Raw genomic sequence first — 25944 nt, 5'->3', positions numbered from 1 at the left:
TGAAAATCTCCAAAGTTAACACCTTCTACTTGTTAGTTATTTTTAAGTATATTCGATTCCTGATAAATTGCTCCGTTCTTTCATTTTCATTTTTATTTTTACCTGCAGGATATGCCGGCATCCTTTGGTGCAAAAAAGATCTGGGACACACTTTACATTGTAAGAGAAACGATAACTTATTTGTTTCCTGCTGATAGTAATTTATCGCGTGTAGAAAATATTGTTTTACTATTATTATCATAGTATTTTAAAACCACGAAAAATTTTCGAATTTATATGTACAGAAAAATTGATACTTATAGGCATTTATTAACAATGTAAACATTTTATATAAATATCGTATTCGTAATTTAAATTTAAGCTTCTTCCTTACTTTATTCCAAATTGACAACTTAATTCACTGATTTTTATTGAGATCAACACAGTCTTGCTGTTTCATAAAGAAAATATCAAGTACGCGTGTATATCAGAAGTCGTACAATTTTCTTCGTTAACGTGTCGATAAAATAAAAATTAAGAGAAAGCGACATCACTGACACGGATACGAGACAAAATATGTACGTACCCACGAAGATCGATTCTCTTGTTTGTCCTTTCGGTAGGGTGGTGATGATTGCGGTGAGATCACATCTTGAAGGATCGGTTGGCGCTGAAGCTGCGCCACGTATGCCATACGAAAAGCATTGCCGACAATGGTGTTTAACTCCTCCGCCTGGAAGAAAAAAAGAAAAGAAGAAGTTTTATTCGATTGCCACGCTTTGATAAAAGTGTATTAATTGCTATTCATTTACGTCCAAACATTTTAAAATACGTTTAAGACCAATTATATCGTGCTTGAACGCCAGATTGATTGACCTAAATTTAATCAACGAACTAATTTGTTACTGCATCAGAGAATTTCAATTAATTCGCCATTCATCTTTTTCTCCTCTATGTTTCGGTTTACATCAAAGACGAACTTCGAATCATCGATGGTCAATTAAGAGTGGAAATGGTAACTTTGCGTTTATCAAAGCGATTTTTTCTTTTTCACTTAGTTCGTTTGAAAATAGCGTCGTTATAATTTTACTTTGGCTTTAATTGCGAGTTAGTCGATGGCGTTTTTAATTAATCTTTTTTCTTTTCGTAATAATTCGCATCTTATTATTTTGTGATTCAGCAAACGAACGATCACGTTCCACTGATAATATTTAAACTGCTCAATTTTAATTACCGCTTAATTAATAATTTAAACTGCTTTCAAAGAAATACCTAATTTTTTTAAATTACCTGTCAGATTATTTTATCAGAGACTTTTTATTGCACATACTTTTTCGCGTGCAGATTCTATTATCTTACTATGCTATGTTTAATACGTTTGACAATACGTATATCGATCTCGCGAAGGTCACGGCACAAGTGGCACAAGTGGTGAATTTTTTGACTCGTTGTCAATCCTCTTGCCTCACTGGGTGGCGTGACACCAGATCCTTTTAGACTCTACGTAACAACATCTGCGGCTCTTTACTCGCAATTACAACCGCGCTAGTCCCTAAAGCCTTGTCTATACTAACAGAAATTATCTGCGTACATCGTGCGCCGAAAAATATACGTAGACTGTGTAAAGTGGATGCATCATGCGACGTATAGCTCGGTCGACTAGTCGAGGACGTGTTGGAGATAGAATATTGTTGAAACTTATCTGTGTAAGAAATGTGACCATCGCCAAGCGGATAGTCCATTTCGAGCACAAAGAGTATGTGCTTCAAGTACTTTTTAAATCTTGATTTTTAAACAACAGATACATACGTCCACCTTTGAAATTGGACATCATATAAATACAAAAAATTAATATTACAGCGATGAAAAAATTTCCTACCATAAAATACAGAAATTCAGATTGTAATAATTTTATTTATGTTTTCCAACACTGCCAACAAATCTTTCTCTTCGGTGTTAATAGTTTTCCAACATAGATACACAGGTAAATGACTTTTTATAAGGAATGCCGTGATATATTGTCATCAATGTATTAACAAATGTGTAGTTCCATCAAGAAAAATGTAGTTGTCTTGTGTTCGATTTTTGAACAATTCTTTACGTCACATTTACAAAGAAATGGTGAGCTTGCAGTGATTTCGATAAACTGCATGCATTTTTAAATTTTCTACCTTCGCTTTTCCTTGCCTGAAAAGTAAAGAAAATACTGTGTCATCTCCCTCGCACAGTGGTATCGTTGCTTGCATCTTTTACGAGGTAAAAACATATTCCATTTGCCCGCAGATGTTGTCTCTTGTTTTCCATTCCCATGGAAAACAACATACTTGTTCGCGACGTGCATTCTACGGGGCTTTTGCCCGGACGACGCGAGTCTGCCAATAATTGTTCGCCGGTGTGGATGTAGCTTTCGTTCACCAACTATCTTTGGATTGGAATTTTGTCTCTCGTTGTCGGCGAATTTTCCATGACAGACAGATGCTGATTAGCTGCGACACGTGTCTGTCGGACAATTGTCTGTCAGTGTGATCTTAGCTTTAGGAGTATCATCGCTCAAAGCCGCTATTGAGCCTAAATTTTGACGCGATGACATATTTATGCTTCCGGCTATCGGCAATACATTACTCTTGGAAACAAATCGACATTGCACGGGCAATTGACGCTAACAAATAAATTATTGAATTATTGAAAAGTATCTAACGCATGATTTATAATACACAGAACGACGTACATCTATTGGGAAAGAAACTGATCGTTACGGTATATCGAAATATCGTACACCGACGGTTGTTTAACAAGACAATAAATCTTTCTTGTTCAATGATCAATTGGTAGTAATTCTTTATCGAACATCTTGCAAAATAAAATTAGTTGTACCTTACACGTGCGATTTGTATCACTTTGAGCACTCAGTCAAGCCGTGAAATGGCTGTCGCTTATGGCACGCGCTATTGGAACTTAAATCGTAAGGCAACGGGTTAATTAACACTAACCCTACCAGACCCGGTCAAACGATCCATTTGCAAATTTAATAAAAGATTGTATTGTTCATCTAACTTTAAGTAAATTCTTATATTATTTGATTAATCAATTTTTCAATTTTCGTTAATATATTAATATAAGGAAAGTCAATTTTTCCTTCTACTTTATTTTTAATTTGCCAAAACTGTTAATCGTAGCTACGTGCAGTATATCTCTACCATACAAACTAACATTAACGTAACTCTGTCGTAAAACGTTTTACGAAACGAATATTCAGTCGTTCGTTATCGCCGTAAAATGGAATCGCGAAAATCCCACAGAACTACGCGCAAAAGTTTCGCGTACGGTTAAAGAGGAGTCCGAAGACAACAGGAAGAATGTTGCTCGTCCTCTTCGAAATATATTACGCAAACTGAAACGTATATCATTCGCACGGTGCAAAGGACATTGGCGCATTGGCAGACGAGTTTACCGTTTCCCCATAAAGAGACTCGACTCTGTCCCGACTATTCGAAGCCCGTAAAACGAGTCGGTGGTGCGGCCTGCATCAATGCATGTGGTCGTTCGTGCGTCCCGACGAAATTTCCGATGACGATCACGAGCACAGGCACGGTGTTTCACGTGCTTAAGTGGCGTTCGTAACGGCTCGGATACAACTAGGGGAAACCAGAAGAGAAAGAAACGGACGTGTAATGTGTAATCCATACGACAGGCCTGACGAGGACGCAAACCGGAAATGGGGTCGATACAGAAAATAAACTACGCGGAGGAACTTTACATATGCCGACCGAATACCGCGGCATGTACAGAGGACGCGCATAGAGGAACAAAGCGCGATGATAGAACGCTGGATGGTGAAAAAGAGAAAGATCAAGTGGGAAACTAGAATAGGAAGAGAGAAGAGCGGATGCACAGTGTGAAAAAGAAACAAGTAAGACAGATTGGAGGAAAAAAAGAGGAAGAGAAAGGAGGATAAAGAGCGTGGAAAAGGGGGTGGGAGTAGGAAGGGAAGAAGAGCAGCAGGAAAAGGGTGAAAAAGAGAGTAAAATGAGGAACGAGGGAGATGATAGTGCTGCATCCGATACTATCCTGGAGGCTGTGGTCGACGTTTCCCTAAGCCGGATATTCGAAATGGGAACCGAATGCGAACATGGTGCTGGTGCGACGCGCGTATTCTTCGTGTCTGCGGCCGGAATACGGCGCGTTTCATATCCACGTTTTTCGGCGACGCCGCATCGGGAATCGACCGGCGCCGATCGTTCAAGCGAATTTTATTTCGTGCCACGATGCCCGGCGACAGGCCGCGCGAAACAGGTGATCGGAGCTGAGAGTTGTTTCACGTGGCCATTTAGTTCATCCTTCGTCGTCCGCTTTACGACGGAATTGCGAATATTTACGACGGATTTCATAGCGAGCGAAATGCATGGTAAACGACTTTTTGTTGATAATAACGCATCGAAAATATCGACCGACGAACGGGGTTTTGCTAGGCGAAATATTTCCTTTACTATTTCGCGCACTGCTATTTAATAATATTAGGTTGTCTGAAATGTTTCTTTCGTTTTATAAGGAAATAATAGGAGCACAATGGTTTTTGTTTTATATTAGTTTATTGAATAATAATAGAAACAGAGCGAAATGGATCGCACCTAATTCAATAGAATAATATAAAACAGAAATTGTTGTTCATCTATTATCACCTTATGAAACGAAAGAAACTTTTCCGATAACCTAATAGTATCTAAGCGCATTTTCCTGGCATTTAAGATGGGGTTGAAAGGGTTCGAGTATGGTGTCAGACGAATGCGATGCTTGTTTTAATTTTCCTTAATTTATAGCCAACTGCTTTGTGACTTGCCGTATGAATCAACGTTTTTATTAGAAACTATTGAGATATGTATAAATTTGTGTGCTAGATTAGGTTAGATGCGTAATAGTACTACTTGTATGTGAATATCAGTATGTGGAGGTGTCTCGAAAACAGATGAATGTAAAGTGTTCAGTCGGTTAACAGTCGAGTATGAAAGATAGTGTTGAGACGCGCGCAAGTGTGCATCGATGAATATCATTGGAATCATTTATAAAATAAATATATAACTATTCTAATGTAAATTCCAAGTGTAAATTTAGTATTCATACACCATTATTTCGGCTATTAAGATTCGAAATCCTTAACAGAAACAAATAGTTAATTCCAACGAATATCTGGTTATACCGATGTAAAGTTCTTTTTTCTTGTTTTTGAAGATTGTCTATCATCGTATATGATCGAGGATTAATTCGTTGAGAATCCTGGACGTTTTACTCACGGCAGTTACCGTGGTCGCGTCAACCTATCGTTATCAATGTAGAAAATCATTCGGAAACGGATCAACGCGATTACACAGGATTTCTTTATTGTCATTTTACCCTACGTTTTAAATTTGATTTCGTCGGAGAAGCTCGTCGCTCGTAAGAAGTGGAAATTTATTATATATTAAGTAAGTAAGAATCGTTTAGAAGATACAAGAAGATATAACATATTTTTATAATGCGATTTGTAAATAATATGTATCGCTTGTTTAATAAATAAAGCTTATAATCGTGACTTTACCAGTAGAATGGTTAAGGGGTTTGGCAAACGCTTTAAATGCAGTGCCAGGGCAGTCGCTCAGTCCTATAAGTGCAAATCATCAGTTAGTTACATACATATATTTATGGGGCACATTTATCACCTGATCCTTTTAGGACTACTCTGAAAGGATGAGAAATGGTGCTCTCCGAATGATTGAAATCCTCGCGTAATGTTCAAACCGAAACTCTCGAAAATAATTGCGAATTCCGCGTGAGAATCTAACATTGATAACAATTATACGATATACGTACAACAATTGTAAATAGTTTATGCGTAATATTTATTACCATGCGAAAGGGTAGCAACATAGTATACGTCTATAAGTTTTAAACAAAAGATATCTTCCAACTTTTTATTTTTATTCGTCGTTTGTAACATTTTCTAAACTATTTAATATAACGCCACATCCTATGTGTTTGCACAATTTATCTCCGCGTAACAATTTTTTTCGTTTCAAAAAGATCGAGTCTCTTACTCGTTGCAAATTAATGTTCAAATTAATTTTTTCGAATTGTAATCATTTTAAACCGAGTCTCAAAAAACGAAAAAAAAAAAAAAAGAAAGAAGTGGTGGTAATGGATAAAACGATTCACTGAACTTGTTTCATTTTTATTTTATTTTTCAACCCTTCCGTTAGCATAGGTCAACCAGAATTTTAACGAAGATCACGTAGATCAATCATGCGAGCATGCGGGGTTTGATAACTGCGTCCGTAGTCCGTAGCGGCAGCGATCGGTTGTCAGTGGCCAGTGACTGCGAATTTGATCCCGTCTCTCGATGCACGTTATCCGATGCTTGGTACGCTTGGAATTCGCAAGAGAAATCAGTTTCAATCGGTACTGCTTCCAAGAGGTGAGAGGAGTTAGCTGTACATTTTGAGAAACGCGACTTGTCAGAAGGAAATAATCGAGTATGGTTCGAGCTATCGCGTCGCAGGAAATATCAGATCAGTTTACAAATAATTTATCGAAATGCGTCAGAACGGTTTACGAGTAATTATATTATTTAATCATAATATAATTATATAATCATAATATTTTTATGATTTATAATAATTTCCACTGAAAATAGGAGAAAGAGTTTTTGGAGAACAGTGTGTATAAAAGAGATTGAATTGAAACTGAAATTGATATGTTTCTAATTTATAATATAATATTTATAATAGTATTCTATAGTACTATGTCAAAATAGAAATTAATAAACGTACATTAAAAATTTTGTTGTAACCGTAACGTTATCTATCACATTTTGTAATTGGCTGTAAAGTTTGAGAATAAAACTGAAATTGTATCTGGATGGTTACTTAAATCCCACTTATTTAGTAGCTTTTACTTTACAAAATATTTCTCTTTATCATATCATTTAATCTCAGTTATTTAATATTACTATATGTAAATATTTCTGCATAATGTAGCGCATTAAATGATATTAAATGCAAATTAAAACGTTCAACTGCGTTCGAAGAAAGTGCCCACACTTGTAACTCGTAAAAATATTTGTCATTGAGTTGCATAATTTTACGAGAACCGGTACTGCATAGTAATTACTATTTTCCGAAAACAGTTAAACGAGTTTTAACGTTACAGCTGAACGGATGGGAGCAGTAGCAGGGGTTGCAGGAACTAAAAGTACAAAGATCCTTTCCGGCTCTGAACTTGATAAAGTCATAGCGAATAAATTCGTTAACGAGATTTCTTACGAACTAGTTAGAAATTGCTGGCGAGTTTCAGTGGCGAAGTGTTGTTCTTCTCTATGGTTTCAAGAACCAGCGTATAGATGTCTTGTTTAACGATATCTTATTAGGAGTGTCCAATAATCGAGTTTTGTTTTCCAACAACTTGCGCATTTATTCCTTCTTTTTGCTTCTTTCAGCGATTTGAACTATTGTACGATCGCGTTCAATTATAAGATTCAAGCAAGTAATTCCATGGCTACGTCTCAACTTCAGTAACGAGTTTTGACAAACGTATAATAATAAGCTCGTTTCACAATGCCAAGTAAATTCACTTACAAATTCTTTGAAAAATTATTAAATCGCATAAATTATGCTTCAAATGGCAATGGATTTTATTATCTTCGAACGTTACTGTTAGATATTTTATTCCGTAGTCTCTATTACCTTGTAAAATTGTATTTTTAATTAACATAACGAATATTCCTATCATACACATACATGTAATTTTAAATTAATTATTAAATTATGGAGAAGTACTTTAAACTTTTTACGCGAAGAAACACTTCCCAATAGTTATAACAGCTTTCCAAAATGGATTTAGTTTAATATTTACTTAATACTTGAGCGCTACTCTATTTCCCGGTGATAGAACATCTGTTTCCTCTATATCATGGGATCGCGTGAAACAGGAAACGTTATATTGTACGTACATTGGAACAATATTATTCCTTGCGCGTTTCTAGCGTTTATTTTTGGCGTCGCATGATCCGTACCTACGTGTCAAATGATTGTGTGGCTTCGGATTGACATATCGTAGATACCTATATAATGTCCAATGAAATCAAACCCATCGTGGTTTCGTGCAATTCGCCTGCTATCGAGTGAGTTTCCTATTAAAAATAACGCGGTGCTTGCTTCGTATTTCTAGCTAATTTGCCTATATCGAAAAAATAGCAAAAACTGTCGACGAAGACTTTCTACGAACACAAAGTCGTCGTCTCGTGGCAACTTCTTCAAAGCAGCGCCGTTCCTCTTTGTTCGAGATCAAAAGAGGCACGAATGCGTCGATTACAAACGCTAGAAAACTCTCGTCTGGTTCGAGACCGATCTTCGTCCAACAAATAGACGATAAATCTGACAAAAGGTTTATCCAAAACCGTAGGGCGGACGAGAGGAGAAAAGAAAAGGGATTCGCAAAAATGCGGGCGAGGGTGGATCGCGCACAATATATCCGGTGTGGAGTCGGCCGCGTAACGGTTAAGACGAATGTAAAAAGTAAGTAGAAGGGTGGTATATTCTCATTGCTGTTCGCACAATGCGTCGTCTTTTAGGTGGCTTTCGTGGCGCGCACCGTCAACGTGGCGCATTAATACGCACCACTGTGGCTTTTATGAGCTTTGGAAAAGAGAGCGATAGCCTGTCTGCCTCTCTATCTGCCATTTCACCCTGTTTTCACCGCCGGGTACACCGGGTATCTCGGCGGTACCTCGGCGATGCGTGTTTGCCTCGATGCCTGGCAGCGGGCCGTGACGTCGTCGTCGTCATCCATTCGCAATCAAAGTTGCGTCGACCGTGGTGCCGTATCATTCTGAACGACGACGTACACCACAGGCCGAGCGAGCATTCACGTGCGGACTGTACGACGATCCCACACGATGTTGGCTGCACGCGTAGCAACGCGCTAGCTGCCAGCGTATGCGTGGCCAGGACCTTTCTAAACGCAGATACGAGCCGCTGGTCTAGCCAAGGGTTGCGACGTGAGTGCTTATTACACATTCAAGGCTTGCATTTGCACTGTGGCCTGCTGGAAAGCTGCACGCCATTTCCCTTCCCTTCTCACCCCTTCTCATTCCTAGCCATCCACCATTGCCTTCCACCCCCTCTGTCGCTCCGCCTGGTCACTCTTCTTCCTTCTATTTCTCCTCGTTCGTGTAAGGGCGTTTCGTTATATACGACATACCACGGCCATTGCCGAGGATCCGACAAAAAGATGTACCGCCGCGCCGCGCTCACCGAGATTCCTCTTTTCCTCGACATTTTCATTTCGTTTTGTTGCTTCCAGCCAGCCATCCTTTTTTTCCCTCTCTTTGCCCACCGTTTCTGACGCTCCACGAGTTAAAGTTAACGTTACCGAAAATCTTTAACTCCACGCGATTTAGACAAATTGCCCGGGATCTGATTGCGGTTGGCTATTCGGATATCATAGCACGACGCGGGTAGTCACGTGTATATGTGTTTATGTCGAAGCGTGGGTACTTGGCCACGTTTTCACTTATAACCTTTTGGTAACTTTTTAGTAAAATTACGTGCAGCTTAGCGATAAAAATAACGTTATTAAATTGTTAAATAGATAGTCACCGTTTCGTGGAATCAATGGAGATTATAAATTTAAATTATTTACGTATTTAAAGATCTGCTAATAGCATATTAATAATAAATTCACTGTTATTTCATTGCTCGCCTGTAAAGTTTATATATCGCTATCAATTAATTAAAACACCGATAACAATCAGCGACGATAGTTTCTCTCTTCGTTCTGAAGCTTTTATATCTAATCGATATTTAAACAATTGAACGATCTATAGACACAGAATTTTGCAAATAACCTAATGTTGATTCTATCGTTGTCATAACTATGACTATAGCTGCAATAACATTGAGAAATAAATTCATCATTGGTCTCCTTATTTGCTAATTTACACTTTTTTTTTATAGTTTATTTTGGTTTTTACAATTTGTCCTGAAGGACATTTGGTAAAGTGTTATATCTCATTGGTAATAAAAAAAAATAAAATAAAAATAAATATAGCATGTGGGTGGCTACCCCCAGCGGAGTGCCAACTTCATGTTCTCTAAGTTATATCTTTTATGAATTTACACTTGAATTACATCTCGTTATTACGTTCTTCGATCAAGTTGTGCCAGTAAAGCTCGAAGTAATTTCTCGAAATTAATTGAACTATCAGCGATGATTACAAGTACTGTTTATTAGTAATTATTATATAAATATTGTATAAATAAATAATTGATGTATAAATTACTGAACTTGATATTTAATAAAAGATTGGCAGGTATACATTGATTTTATACAATGAGTTTCAGAGGTAGCTGCATCGGTTTCTCTACCTATTTGCAAATTCGTTTAATGGTTCATCGCGACATACAGTTCTATACGATTGGCATAAAAAGCATCGATCCTACGATACTGCAATACGAGGAAATGCAATGATACTGTTTTTATATCTTCAGAAAAATATTTCAACCAAACAGCTACGAAATAAAAATTTGTTTTCAAGATACATCCGTAGGTATAGGGTTGCAAGAACAGACGTGTGTGCTGATAAAAAGAAAAAATATAAAATTTAGAAAATAAGAAAAAGAAATCGTGTTCGTATAACAAATGATCTCGAAGACAAAATTTAATGTATATTTCGGAGCAAGATAAATTCGACAAAATATATTAATATGCATATAAAGATCACAAGAAGATACATGAGTCCACCTCTGTTGGTTTTTTTAATTTACATCACTTTGTAGCTAAAGGGAATATTAAAAAGATACAAAAACGACCTGTTAGGTAAAAGTACGTGAAAAATTACACGTTAAACATAATTAACAAATCTGTGAATTTTGAAAACCGTATAGTGATTGGTATTTCTGCAAAATAGATATGTATACTAAATATATTAACAATTACTATGAAAAATAAAATATAATTTTGCAGAATAGAATACTATGCAGAATATAAAAAATGTTTCAAATGTTATTAAGATCGACGAAGGCCACCCAAATAAAAAGAAAATTAAGATATTTATCTAAGAAATGTAAAAAATTCTGTTCCTTACCGATTGCCTAAAAAAAATGTATTTCATTGTATATCGAATGAGTAGTACTAAATACTTAAAATGAGTAGTACAAGATGCTTAAATACTTAAATAGTCCCTTCCTAGTACTTAATTAAAAAGAAAAAAAAAAAACTCGGCGTTTGCGATTCTTTATCCCGCATAAAATTTGTACATCGAATCGATCATTTCGCGCATGAAATTCGGAAAGCGTAGCCGATAAAAATTAAACAATGATATTCACGGTACCGTATCCCTCGATAATTGAAATATAATTGCGCAAAGCCAATTCTCATTAAGAAAGATCGCAATTTCGCCTCTGGCCGAAAATTACACCGGAATTATACGCGCTGATAGATATAATTTTCGTTTCATTTAAATCCAAAAACATCAAAAAAATGTATCTAGAAAAATTGGCACGGACAGAGGTGGCAATTCGATTGCCGATCGGAAAACAATAAAAAAGAAAGAGATAGGACTCGGAGCCGTTATATTTCCTGCGAATTGGTTTCTACCTGCGACCCAATTGCGAATCATCCGTCCGAATAATTTTATGATTTTCAGGCTTGTAGTCGAGGTGGATGCTCGCGCCAGCTTCGAAATATTTCAATTACGGGGCGAGTAGCGCTATAATTGCTGTCGGGCTACGCCATCTCATAAGTTGTTTGCGCTCACAACCCCCGCAGCTCGCAATGTGCATCTCGAAATAGCAAAGAACGTGTTGTACATTGTTGACCGCACGCATTCACCGCGTAGGCAGACGCGAAAGAAAACGCGATAAACCTGCGAGATACCGTGGAATGGACGAATCCTTTTCAATTTGATTATCTCGTGTGTACATATAAATGTTTGCTTTCAACGTGGATGATTTCGTAATGACACGACCAGCGACGACACGCGTCTCGGGATTACGTAACCGCAAGATACGGTTCTTCTCCTCTTGGCTACTTTCCTTCCGCTCGAGTGGAAGATTATTAGCATACTGGGAAAATTAATTTGTTGCTGATAACGAGCCGGGTCTTTTCTACTGGTATTACCATGACCAGGAGCTCGTAGAAGCTACTAACCGTATGCTACCGGTTGAAACACGTGAGTACTTTGTTTCTCGTGATAATAACTCGATGTGTGATATGTTATTTTTAATATGCGAGGACGCGGACGTAAAACGACTACAATCATCGCTGTATAAGCAAAGACATTAACTGCATAAGCTAAAACACTTTGTTATTGTTACTAACAGATGGAAAACAGACGTGATGTAATGTAATTTTTTGTAATTAAAATTTTAATTAATTGTATAATAACGTAATAAATGTGGTTTTGTAATTTGTCTTTTAAATTAATTAAATTTTTTTTAAATTGACGAAATTACAAATATGGGAAGATTCAGAATAATTTTACACTTTATTGGGTCTATCGTAAAGCGTTCTGATACGATAAAGTTGAAGGATTAGTAATAAATATAAGCCTTGCATTTTATGTCCGCCTTCTTCGATATATTTAATATTTAATATTTAATATTTAGTCTGGAATAATTATTCGAACTCTTTTTATTCATCGTCGTGGTTTCAAATGAAAACTGTTCAACTCCGTAATCACGATACTTACATCTCATTAAGTTCTTGTAAACGTTTAAATTTGAAATACCTCCATGGACCATTATACGCGCGTCCATACGTAGGAAAGTTAGATTTCGATAATATAACGACCGTATATGACGCGAAAGAGCAAAACAGGGAGAAGAATTTCGCGCATCCATCTCGGTCATTCTTCTTTAGAGCATATCTGCGTGTAGAACAAACACAATGGGCTCGTCACGCGTCTAGCCAGCACCGCAGCAGAGGCGCAAGCTTCGTCACAGTGAAAGTTTAATCGTGGTTGCGCGTTCTACGGGCAAAAATAAATATTGCCATACGAGAGAGCTAGTGGCTCGTAAAGAACGTCCCCTGTATTTTGTATTCACCCAGGAGATGCTTCTCCGGTACCGGTCGTGATTCTCATCACGAATGGTTAACTACATTGTCACCGTGTAGATACAGACGCTTTAACTTTTTTGCGATAATGCCGGCAGCTTGTTCTCCCATGGGGACAAACTCGTGGTAAGACATTACGCTACGCACCAACGGTCCTTTTCCTTCCTCTTATATCTGTATACATATATCTACATACTTTGCTTTTCTATGTGTCTGTACGTCCTACGCGATTTTCTGACTCTCTATGTCCCCGAAACATGTCTTGTCAGCCTACTCTTGGCGCATCTATTCCTGCGCGAAGAATCCGGATATTCCATGTGATAAAAATTCTTTTCCAACGTTTAGGCGTACGTCTTGCGGTTAATAGGCCGCTATACGAGTTCTACGTAACTTTAGCAGAATTTTCCGGTCGATACTTCAATTTTTATCGGCTTCGTTCGCGCTTCCTTAATCGTCGTAAATACGACACGTCTAAGGCAAACGTCTTTTAGTGCTGGATTTGTTTAGTTTTTCGGATATCATCGAAGCTTATCGTAACGCAGGCTTCTATAGCGCATAGTATATAGTAGGATCTTATTATAGATGAAATCATATATCGTGATTGATCTATAATTTGTCAAACTTGAGTGTACCGTACTCTTTAAAAAAATCCAGCTCAAAGGGGAAAATCCAATTTTCTAAATTTGTTGTTGTTTTATGCAGATATTCTGCCCAGGTTTGACTACGATAACACGCATGTAACAACGTCTCAGAAAATATTCCTTGTACTCTTTCTGCTTTGTCTTAATCTTATCCAATTTTCCTATGCCACAGCGACTACGATAATCTCGTTTTAATTGACTAAGAAAAATCGGATCGACACATCTTGTACACACTGTGTATACATCTAAGAAGCTTCTAAATCTAAACAAGAATACGTACATAATAAGAAGAAGGATAAATACAATGAAACAATGGAAACAAACGAAGTAAAGGAAGGTACAAAGTGGAGAGTGTATAGAATTAAGTCATCGTTGATTCTCGTTCATTGTAATCGGAATGCAGGTGGCAGCGACGCATTATCGAGAATTCCTTGAGCGAAGCATTAATCAGTGAATACATGGTGCAATTAGCGAGCTGGTACGTAACCATCGAGGAGAGAGTATCGCCATGGGAAAGCTATATATCGCCAACTACCAGCGTGGGAATAAATCCAGGTCAATTTATCCTGTTGAATCTCCTTCGATTAGCCCAGATCGTGATAGTTAGCTGGCTTCGAGTAAACGGTTTTGAAAGGTCAGCTATCCAAGCTCGAATTATTCCGGGAATAATGGAGGAGGAAAAGAAGGAGCTTTCGGGATCGAAGATCGATGCTCCGCGGCAGGGCGTAAGGTCGTGTCATCGAGAAAAATTTATCCTCGTTGTAGGCGGTGCAAGACCGGCTATCCCGACCGACAAACGAAAATACGATCCTGAGATTCCCGCCCCGTGGAAGGACAGGCTCTGCTCCGAATTTAAGCGCGATGAAATCATCGTTCTCTTTATTTTGCTTCTCCTTCTTCTACACATTGACTACGAAGAACCACTGGCTCTCTAACTAAACGTTCGTACAATTAGATCCGGGTTTCTTTCACTAATCGTTCATTCGACGTCAACCGTGCCATTGTTAGACTTTTTTTTACCGACAGCGACCGTGTGAATCTACGATCATCTCGACGGTATTTCTTTTCTTCAGTGAAATTTAGTCTTGATCCGATAGAAATAATGCGGGCTTTTAGAATCCAATGATGAATTTAACGAGGTTGAGTCGTCTCGATACCGGCTGTCACACATCGCGATAAAAAGCTCAGCGTGTAAGAAAATAGACGTGACCTTGAAATCTTCTCTATGCCTTCACCCACGCAAGAAACGTTCGCATCGTACTATGTTTCCCTTTGTAGTATGTGTATACACGTAACACATGTAACAAGTATAATATGACATTTTTCTCATATTATTACGAGCAAGGGAAATGTTCAAGATGAACACAGTTATTTCCCTATTCTGTATGTAGATGGGACAGAAAGGTTAATTTTATTATTTTATTCATAGGCGAGACTATTACTATTCTACTGATTTTTATAATCTCCGATTACAAATGTAAGAGTCTCTAAATATTTCGATAATACTTTGATAATTTTTCAGGTTTATCTCATATTTCTAATATAAATGTTTCAATAATTATGAAGGAGGGGGAGGTGGGAGTGGATATTTTAATTAACAATGCGAACATTTAAATCGAAAGGAACGCGTACTTCGCGTGGTGTACCAATGGCTCGTTTTATATCCCCTTCGTTTATCGAAGTTCCTAAGTTAAACTAGAGAGGTTTGCTGTAGACATGATAAACAGAAGTTTCGAAATTACGTAGAAAGTACATATATTTACATGATACAAACTTTGAAGAAACTTGAACGAACTTCATAAATAAACTTAAACATCTTATAATCTTTATAAATTGGATATTCCTCAAATTTATTTGATATGTTATTTTAAAGTGGAGCTACGAGAGTTATGGTGAACTTTCGTTCTCGCCTATAAATAATAATGTAATGAAATATGCAAAAATTTGCTCTTCTCGCAGGAAAGACAGTAACACGAAGAATATTATGAGTGAATCGACACTACAAAAAAGAAAAAAGAAAGCTGAATATGAAAAGCTCGTATTGCAAGTATTTTCACGAATATTAATTTATGTAGCACTTCAGCTTGATTTTGTTAAATCGCGTGGAACTTTCCAAGCTGTATAAAGCGTCTTTAATTTGTACAACTTATGTACGTACAATTTCCTTTTAGCAGCAACGAACAACGCGAGAGGAAAATGTTACTTATTCTAAAGTCTTATGAGAAGCATAAATTTTGCATAGAAACATTTTGAAACACGCGTAAAAGATATTTAAATTGTTCCTGTCTTAAAATTTCAAACATATTGCAAATTTTATTTTCTTGATATTTATTATATTTATATTGTCTTATAATATATTTGTATTATTTTAATTCTACTATATCATATTCTATATTTTAATACAGTAGTAGTATTTCAGTTACTTATATCGAAAGATGAATTCCTTTTTCTATACGAAGTAGCTGCTCCTTTCCTAAGTCTGTCTGAAAATCTTGAACGTACAATTTACCACAAAGTATCTAGTAACGAAGAAGATTCTTTGGTGGCCTGAAGCGTTTTTTAACTGGTAAACCACGGAGGCAGGTGCGGGATACCTTGATTGATTTTCTTGGCAACCAAAGAGCTTTGCAATTTAGTCAATTCTCCAAAGATGTTTCGTGAGATGATAGATGTTGTTATCGTAGAAAGTACACCTGCCTAATCACGGTTTACATTTCATCCGAACGTCATTATGGACCAGCTGACTTTTGAGTAATGAAATTGTAGAATCAAAAATTGAGTTACACAGCTATTGTTTCGTATCAACGAAAATTCCTCTCATACGTGTATGAAGTTTCGTTTTAAATTAATTATATGCGTTAGGCTTGACGCGTAAGTTAAAAGGAATATTCTACTAAAATCGTTACACAGAATAATAATAATAATAAAAAAAATAGCATTTTATATGTTGTCGATTATTCCTAATCCTTAAAATACAAATTTAATTGACTAATACTATGCTACTAAAATAAAAATAATATATTTCATTTAAAAACTTGAAACAAAAGATAGAACAATATAAATAATAAATAATAAAGTAACTCTAACACAGTTTTTAAAAAACTGAAAAAATTGCATTTCTCTGCAACGTAATCAGAAACGTGAAAAATAGGAAACAATATAATTAAAGTAATAAAGTAACACTAATAGAATTTTTAAAGAACTGAGAAAATCGCATTATCTTTGCGATATAATCATGAACGTGAAAAATAAAAAACTTCTCCCCACTATTATCGTTACGTATTTCAAACAACACATATTTACAGGCATTCCATTTACATACATATACGTAACACCTGCACGATGCATATGTATATACATTCTTATATAAGTGAAAGAAATTTGACGTTCGAGATGGAAGAATAACTGAAAAAGAATGTGCAGGAAAATTCAATTGAAGATGCATGTATAATCGACGAACTGTGGTAAATTGATACGCAATTTTAGGTGGACGTCTTGGGTGTAAAGAGGAAGAAACGAGGATCGAAGTGGACCGAAAGGACGGTAGGTTGCCGTGGCTTTGCCCTGGCCCCGGCGCGCGTGACGGGCCACATTCCACGCATTCCACGCGGTCACGGCCATATCTCCCATTCCTCTAGATTTCCCGTCCTGCCTGCAGCCCTACCATCGGTACCATCGCCACCACCGACACCATTCTCTTCGGCCAGCACCACCATTATATTTCCTTTTATATTCTTCCATTTTTCTAATCTATTTTTTTTTCCTATATCTATCGGACTGTACAGAAAGTTTGTAGTGTAATTTAGGAAAAATTTGCAGACTATATCTTTAAAGAATTAACAGATTACGTAAAACTTTTTTAAGTTACGCAAGCACTAAAACGAGGCACGATTACTGTAATTATTTTTGAATTATTTCATTTTGTAATTAATTTGAAATCAATCTTGAAATGTATGTAACAGTTATGAACTTAATAAAAAATTAGTATAGCAATGAATAGTCCGCCTTAGACATATACAATTGCTAGAATATAGGACTATTGAAGAATAGAATTATTGAATAATAGAACAATAGAAATATTGTTCTATTATCGAGGCTCATTAGTATAATAGATAATTTACGAAAAGTGTTTTGTAATTATATGCTGTGTACATCTTTCGGATTTATTTCAAACTTTACCGATATGTCCATGATAGTTGTCACATGCTGTACGTCGTACAAAAATTTTTACGTGACATACATGATACATTTAGGAAAGGTTTCTATAAGTATCCAAATATTTTCACGAGTCAATGTATAGGTATCGTACACGGTTTTATGAGCTATCGAATTTTCTCACTCAAAATTATCGTAATACACCGTAAGAATTATATCTTGTCTTATTAAATAATTAATTTCCCGTAGTATTTTCTTGAATATCACGAAATTACTTAATTTTTGTTTATGTTAAATCAAATATGAAGAAGGGTAATTTACAGTACTATGACAATAATCAAATTGTCAAAACACTCAAAACAAATGTAATCTAGCAATTGAAATATGATCTTCTCATTAAAATTATTAATTTCCCATTAAAAGATCCAAGTTCTTTTCTCGTAAAATAAGGGTTCACAAACTTCAAGCAGTAACTATACATATGTACATATATAATTGAAATATCTTTGTGTGTTCTAAGTTTTGTTGTGATTTCTCATTATAGTTGATTAACGTAGAATGTATGTATATGAATATACATGTAGCTATATGTGCTAATAAAAAAATTCGACATTTCCAGGAATATAAAGAATTTAAATTGCGTTTTTTCCGTGACGATTATTCACACGAAGATTTTGCAACTAAATTGCTTTTATCGGAGAATGTCCTAATATGAGAAATAGAATGATGATATATGGCCTCGATATGAATCTTCCCGTAGTCAAACTGATCAACTCCACTTTTTGTACCTATGCTTCTCAGCTTCATTAATCAGTTTCATACGGAGAACTATTATTACCTGTATGATTAGTGTTCAAGTGCTTAAAAAACAAATGACTTCTACAAATTTATTTATCACAAGGAGATGGCATAATCGTAAATTCCAAGGTACGCCTCCAAAATAAATTAAAAAGTAACATCGCTACTTTTTTTCTACTTTTAGAGTTTTTCAGTCGATGGGTGTTTATTAATCTGAAATGTAGTATGGTTTAAACAAAAGCAAATAATATTTTGATGTAGAGATAAACGATGTTGTACATAATATAACAAAGGTTGGAGAACAAGAGTTTCAATTGAAATATATTGAGAATTGAATTATAAAACTGTCAATAATATTTGAAATCATTTATTTTATCACTTTTATTTCATTTTATAATTAATTGCATTTCTCGTGCATGTGAATATTCAATTTCGTACGTTTACCGACGGATTGTTTAGATTTTTAAAAATATTCAATGCTCTGGTACTGTCGCAATTTAATCATTAACCGCGTTTAAATAATAGAATAGAATTCCGATTATTCAAACTAATTCAGGTATACCTCACGAGATAATTTAGATAATCAAATTTCGTGGTTGATCGAGCAACCGCTTTCATTCCGCAGAATAGTGGTTATTGATCGCTGCACTAGATATTTATTAACACTATGAAATTTGATTTGGTAGAATCATGCGTGGAAACTCAAACTGTACCATATGTTTCTCGGAGAATTTTTAATCGTACCACGGATGAAACGATAGAATTTTGTGTCGTTCTAAAGACAGAATTAACAAATAAATAAACATTTGACAATAAAAAAATTATAGTAACAAATTATAGTAACAATGCACAAATCATTGATCATTAGATAGAAATATTGATAACATAATATCGACAGGAAATTTGATAAAAATTTCAAGTTTCAGTCTGAAAAATTTCAGATCAAAGAGATGTAGTTTTTATATTTAACTGCACAAACTATAGTATTTTATTCATTCAATACTTGTTATGTTGTTTGTGGATTCAATATTTATATAATACGAATATATGAAATTTTCCAAAGTAACGGATCAAATTTTCTCGAACTCTTTTTTAAATAACTATTCGTTACAGTGACTTCAACAACAGCGTCTCATTTTCGTTTGACACGTTGAAATTAAATCGAAAACGTACACGCCTGACCATACACACACGTACATGTGCTACTGTTTCCTGCTTGTGACACACATAGCGACTCCGTTCATCGAATGTTTGTTTATTCAATTTTATAGCAATCTCGCTCGCACATTACGCTGTTCTCGTTGTTCTATTTTAATTGCACGTCAAAATAACTTTGGTGAAAGTTGATTGACGAAAACAAAGCAGGTTTTACATTTTTTATACCGTTCGGAAATTTTTTTTGCGCATGTGATACATTCCATTTTAATGGAAACGTCAATCAATTAGGATTTAATATTTTGTTATTTTAATTGTTATTTGAAAATGTAGATTTAATAACTTCATATCTATTGGCGGACATATCTGTAGCCAGAAGATGGTTTTCATTGGAAAAAAATCTAATTGCTCTTGAAATGTAAAATTATCGAAATTTTTAATACAGAGAAAAACATGTGAAAAGTTTCACATTTTTCCAATATGAACAAAATGTGTTTCCTCTACTATTATACAAATGCAAGCCCGTCAAGAGTCTACGCATACATCGATTTTTTAATTCGATAAATAATTTCGATTTTATCTGCATGATACAAAATATGTATATAGTACTGTGACAAAATTTAGACGTTCGGCGCTAAGTATGCTTTGTCGATTATAATCGAAATATTCGTAAATGTTCGTGATTATGATTTATTCAGGCAAGACTTGTCCCTTCGTGTACTGGGACATTGTTTGACTACCTGTCGATTACTTTATTTGATTTGACATGAAACTGATGGAGATTTCGGAGAGATGTCGATAGAGATATAAACTATGCACTGAGGTACACGCGCGGGCATAACGGAGATTAACCTGCCACGTTAAACGTTTACTAATAGTTAATTAACAGACAAGATTGCGATCATTGCCTATATCTTGTAAATTTTACATTACGTTAGTCGAATAATTCATATTCCAAAATAGTACGCATTTACATAATATTATAGTTCGACATATTTTTTCAAAAATAGATGCCGATTATAATACAAATTTCTATCTTGAATTACAAATTTCGTTCAATTTTTATTATGTTATATATAACAACGTAAGTTTAAAATTATATTATTATTTGAAAAATATTAATTTCCCTATACTATACATACCTATACACATTACTTATTACGTATCGTAGAACAACAAGTTTAATCAATAACGAGGTGTTCGTAATTAAGAATACTTTTATAAAGCACATCGATAATTAAAGGAAACGAATGCAAATTACAAACAATGGCGACCTCGATTTCAGCGTTGATTAATTATGAACGAAAGCCAAAGGTCTTCATTTTCATTCACGAGTGTTCATTGTAGCTGAATAATTTCTACCATATATGGAAAATAGTCAGTATCTATATCGGTAAAAGAGGTTTGCACGCTCATAAGAAGTTCATATTAAACGATGTGTCTCTCCTCAAACCATCCAATTTCTGCTTGAAACGTTTTTAGTCATCTACCACTAACAATTTCCTTAGTCCAAATTCCGAAGGATTTATTTATTAGAACAACGAGCAAAGCGTTGCAAAGACGATCAAACAATTTTGCGGTATTTTGCACCTACCTTGAGCTTTAACCGAAGCTACTCTATGTAGATTTCTTTTCTTTTTTACTTACCCTATTTCTGTATTCTTCTTCGTTAACCCATCGACGTACTGTGTACGTATATATTAGGTTTTATGAGGAAACAGTAGACACACAATGTTTTTTGTTTTACATTATTTTTTCGAATTACGTACGATGCATTTTGTTCTGTTGAGATAAACACCGCGACATTTCACAGACTTGGTTTCACGATTGTATGAAGGTGCACTGTTGTAAAATGTTGGAATACAACGATATTCACGCACAGGCATAAATGCTCCTACACAGACACCCACACAGGCATTTGAACAGGATACTTACACAGGTCATACTCATTACCGTATAGAGTGGGGCTCAAAATATTTAAGGGAGTCTAGTCTGAGAGTAACTGGCCAACAAACAACAATTCTTACATACGTTATTAATTGTATCACTCGCTTATATACATTTGGTTCTGTAGTTCTGTTTAATAAACATCACTGAATATTATTTCAACATAAACATTGTGTCTCCCACAGATTATTAATCTAAACTTCAAGATTAAATTCTAACATAACAAAGCAAGTTTGCGAAAGAAAAATACTTTTCGGACAACCTAATATATACGTACACAGTACGTCGATGGATTAACGAAGAAGAATACAGAGATAGGGCAAGTAAAAAAGAAAAAAAAAGGAAATCTACATAGAGTGGTTTCAGTTAAGGCTCAAGGTAGGTGCAAAATACCGCAAAATTGTTTGATCGTCTTTGCAACGCTTTGCTCGTTGTAATGTAAAACCTCAGGAATATTAGGAGAGGTATCGAACGAGAAATACAGGCCAGAGAGGAATACAGAAGATAGAGCGTAGTTTTAGCCGAAGCTGGCTCTTTGATCAGCAATTAACATCACGAACGGCTCTAAGCTCGATCTTCCGTATGATCATTGGATGAGCCCTCGAGACAGCAGGCCGATTTTCCCTCGGTTTGGTCTCTTCGCAAACCGAACAGTTCACCTGTTTCATCATCCTTCAATGTACTCGACGGCTTTGCGCGATATTACTGCATAGTTGCTCGCACAGGGTAACATGGTCCAGTCGTGCTTCTGATTGATCAACTTTCCGAATGTATTGGCCAAGCTTCTCTACACTTGGAAAGCAAGCTTTTTGGAAAATTGCTTGCCCAAAGTTCGGTTTGCGATAGAATCGGGCTTATTTCTCTAATCTTGTTTATCGACTCTGCCGTATGGAAGCTCGTATCATGATTTTGCTTTATTTTTAAATTCATTGAAAATTATTCATTGACATGTAGGATCTGCTTACGTTTCGTAAAGTCAGTTTAACTCGTAGTAGCAGCAATAATAGATAGAATTGAACAACATTTAATCCTGTCACAATTTTACAGTGAAATACGATAATTTGAGAATTTTTTAATGGCTTTGGATATTAACGTAGACATCGTCGATAAAGATTCAATGTATTGCATGGGGAAAATTCATATACTAAATGATTATGTCTACGTATTTTAAACTCGTGGGATCATTTGTCAAACTTGTGTTTAAGGAAACCTCTGTATATAAATCATTGGCTGTAGTATAGTTGTAAAACATAGAAACATATATATAATTACTACGTGATAATTGATATACTATCATTAAATTCTAAGTGTACTACATCAAGTCTAAACGTTTTCCGTAATTCTTATGTAAAATAAAGTAATTTACGAGCAAGTTTCTAGTGCACGTCTTTATCATAGCTCGCGTATGTAAATAATGTTATTCAACTCTAAGGTTTCATTACGCACTAAGATAAATAGGTCAATTTGTTAATAAGATCTAATATCTAAAAAAATCTCAACAATCTTGAAACATCTCTCCTTAAATGTTTTCGTATAATTTCTGTATATCACACGTTTGTAATAACAATCTATTATAATTAAGTAGCCGAATGAATTCATAAAAAATTGTATGTATAATGTTTAAATTAAATGTTCCATTTAATTATGCAATACCTGTATCATAAAATTACATTTTCAACGTAATTTCGTTCTTTCAATAATTATTCGTTCTTTACTTTAATAAGTAGAAATAAAATACATAAAATTACACCTGCGTTTTCACAGAAGTTAGAGGTCGACGTAATATCGTTCTTTCGAACAAGTGGAAATGTCACTGCAATTTATCTTACTATTTCGTTCGCAACACGGGGCAGCGCAATCGTTCGCAAGAATTCAATATATAGACTGGTTAGCATGTATTGTTGAAAGGTTAGAGCTATCGTGATAGATTATTTTAGCTGCAATCCTCTTGTAAAGCCAACGTTCAATGTGGTCGGTATACGATACACGATATCGTCCCTCCGATTGCAGATTCTTTTCAGAAAATCCCGTCTGGACCGAACTGCTGGCGCATCCAATCGAGATCCAATGTGCAAGATGGCGTTTCCTTATGTAACATACGGTCAAATATATAGTAACTCAGGGAACGTGCTTTTTTCAATTTCTTTTTCCTTGCGTTCGTTTTCCTCTGAGACCGCCGGAGGGATAATACAGGCATTAGAGATGGCAAGAAGATTAGATCAGACGACACATTTAAATTACGAACACCGTGTTCAAGCAACCTGTCAATCTATGTTTCTACCTCCGTGAAATTCCAACTTACGTACGTATAGGATATTCTGTAATTGATGCAACACTATTGGGAAGGGACTACGCGAAAAGTAAGTCAAACATATAGCATGATACTTTTTGATAAGATTTTTTGTTTTTGGAATAATGGATACTTCAAATATGTATATATTAGGTCTTCCGAGAAGTTTCTTTCGTTTTATAAGGAAATTATGGATGCACAATATAATCCGTTTTATATTATTTTATCAAATTACGTACGATCCATTTTGTTCTATCAAGATATAGATCACAACGTTTGACAGATTAGGTTTCATGTTTGTATAAATATGCATCGCTGTAAAAGACGTGTCTGTAAAAGAAAGACACTTTTCGAACAACCTAATATTTGCCTGACCTGATTCTCCGTTACTTTCATTTCCAGAATCATATAAGAAGCAATTGCGCGTTCAGGAATTAAAGATATCGACTGATATCAAAAGAAAAGGATTGATACCTGTAATCTCTTAAACGCATAATTGATTCTATATGATTATACGTAGTAAAAATCGTAGAAAACTAGATCAGTCAAATACGTAAATAATGAAAATTAATTTTCTCCGAAATAAAGCCTACTATCAAAATGTATCTGTCGTGCTATACGTTTTTCACTTACCTTTTTATGGGACTATCTCCTTTGCGGCTCTTGGAACACGCTAAGGAGTGTTCTGAGAAATTTTCATCGATAAGAAGAGCATAACTGTGTAGCCAAGAGGGTAGACAGTTTCAACATTTTCTAAAGTAATTTCTTTGATGTGCACGAATATCGAATATTCTATTTTATTCTGTATTTTACGATAGTCGATGCAACAAGTTCAAACATATGTAAAGGTATTAATATGCACAAGATTTTATAAGTCAGGACACGATTAAGTGCACGTGTGCCTGCTAAACTCTGACTCGATCTTCTCAGTCAAAGTTACAGGACACTCTGTATACCTTTTTGCGATATTATCGCGTGAGTCGACACTAACGTTTCGACATTCCTTTCCTTTCCTTCGTTCCTCGAAGATAGAAACTTAAAATTCAATATCGTCTTTACTTCTCGAATTTTAGAACCTTTTTCGAGTTCGTTAAGAGACGCGAAGAACTGTCAGTGCTAGTTTATTCACAGTAGCCGTCAATTTAAGAGGACAGCGAAACTGAAAAAGCTTCTGTTCGGGCTACGTGAATATTTGTTTTAGCTTAACGGTTATCCTCGATCGTTTATTTTTACTGCGGTGATAGAATCACAGTGAAGAAGTTTATAGAATGTAGTTTTTTAGATTTCACTCTATGTACATAACAGGCTGCTGTTACTTTATTTAAACACTGTCCGTCCAACATCGATAATTGCGTAACTACCACTTACTGAACAATTACTATTTCACTGAATTTATTACAGTTACGTAATTTGCAAGAAGTTGAAAATAGGAAGGAATTCTATTTTTTTTCACCACGTTTGTTTATTCGTGATTAAGAGATACCGTCTTACTGCTGTGGTAACAGGTGGAAATATTTTCGCTGCAGACGAGTGAGCTCGTACGCTTATCACAAGATTTTTACCTCGATTTCACAGGCTTGTATTGTTTTCGAGCAACGCGGAAAGCCTAAGGGTACATTAGAGCACGTACTCGCAGGACAATGAGCCTACCTTGGCCCTTTTTAGAGGCCTCGGGCTGTGCCGGCGACTCAGAAACAATGGCTTGACGTCGAAACACAAACTACAGTTTCATTAGTGCTCATAACTGACGAAATTAAACCCCCTTTTCCTGTCACTCTTTCGCGACCCTTGCCCCTCACGATCCGCGTATCATAGGTTAATTAAATCTGACCAAAAACATTTCGTGAAATTCCGCGTTTTCATGGCTTCCTGCCTACTGCTCGTTAACAAACATCG

At 35.7% G+C, this 25944-nt stretch overlaps 1 protein-coding gene across 6 annotated transcripts in view; it reads right to left on the bottom strand.

Annotated features, from left to right (window-relative positions):
• Positions 1–25944, bottom strand: part of LOC132909768 (EGFR adapter protein-like) — a 288420-nt gene that overhangs the window by 9697 nt on the left and 252779 nt on the right. For all 6 annotated transcript variants that reach the window (XM_060964811.1, XM_060964810.1, XM_060964813.1 and 3 more), the window contains one exon: positions 566–712. In XM_060964811.1, the coding sequence (XP_060820794.1) occupies positions 566–712 (147 nt within the window). The remainder of the gene's footprint in view (positions 1–565; positions 713–25944) is intronic.

Source organism: Bombus pascuorum, chromosome 8 (assembly GCF_905332965.1).
Source record: "Bombus pascuorum chromosome 8, iyBomPasc1.1, whole genome shotgun sequence".
Lineage (NCBI taxonomy): Eukaryota > Metazoa > Arthropoda > Insecta > Hymenoptera > Apidae > Bombus > Bombus pascuorum.
The sequence above is the reverse complement of the archived record's forward strand: the minus strand, read 5'-3'. Positions and strand labels throughout refer to the sequence as shown.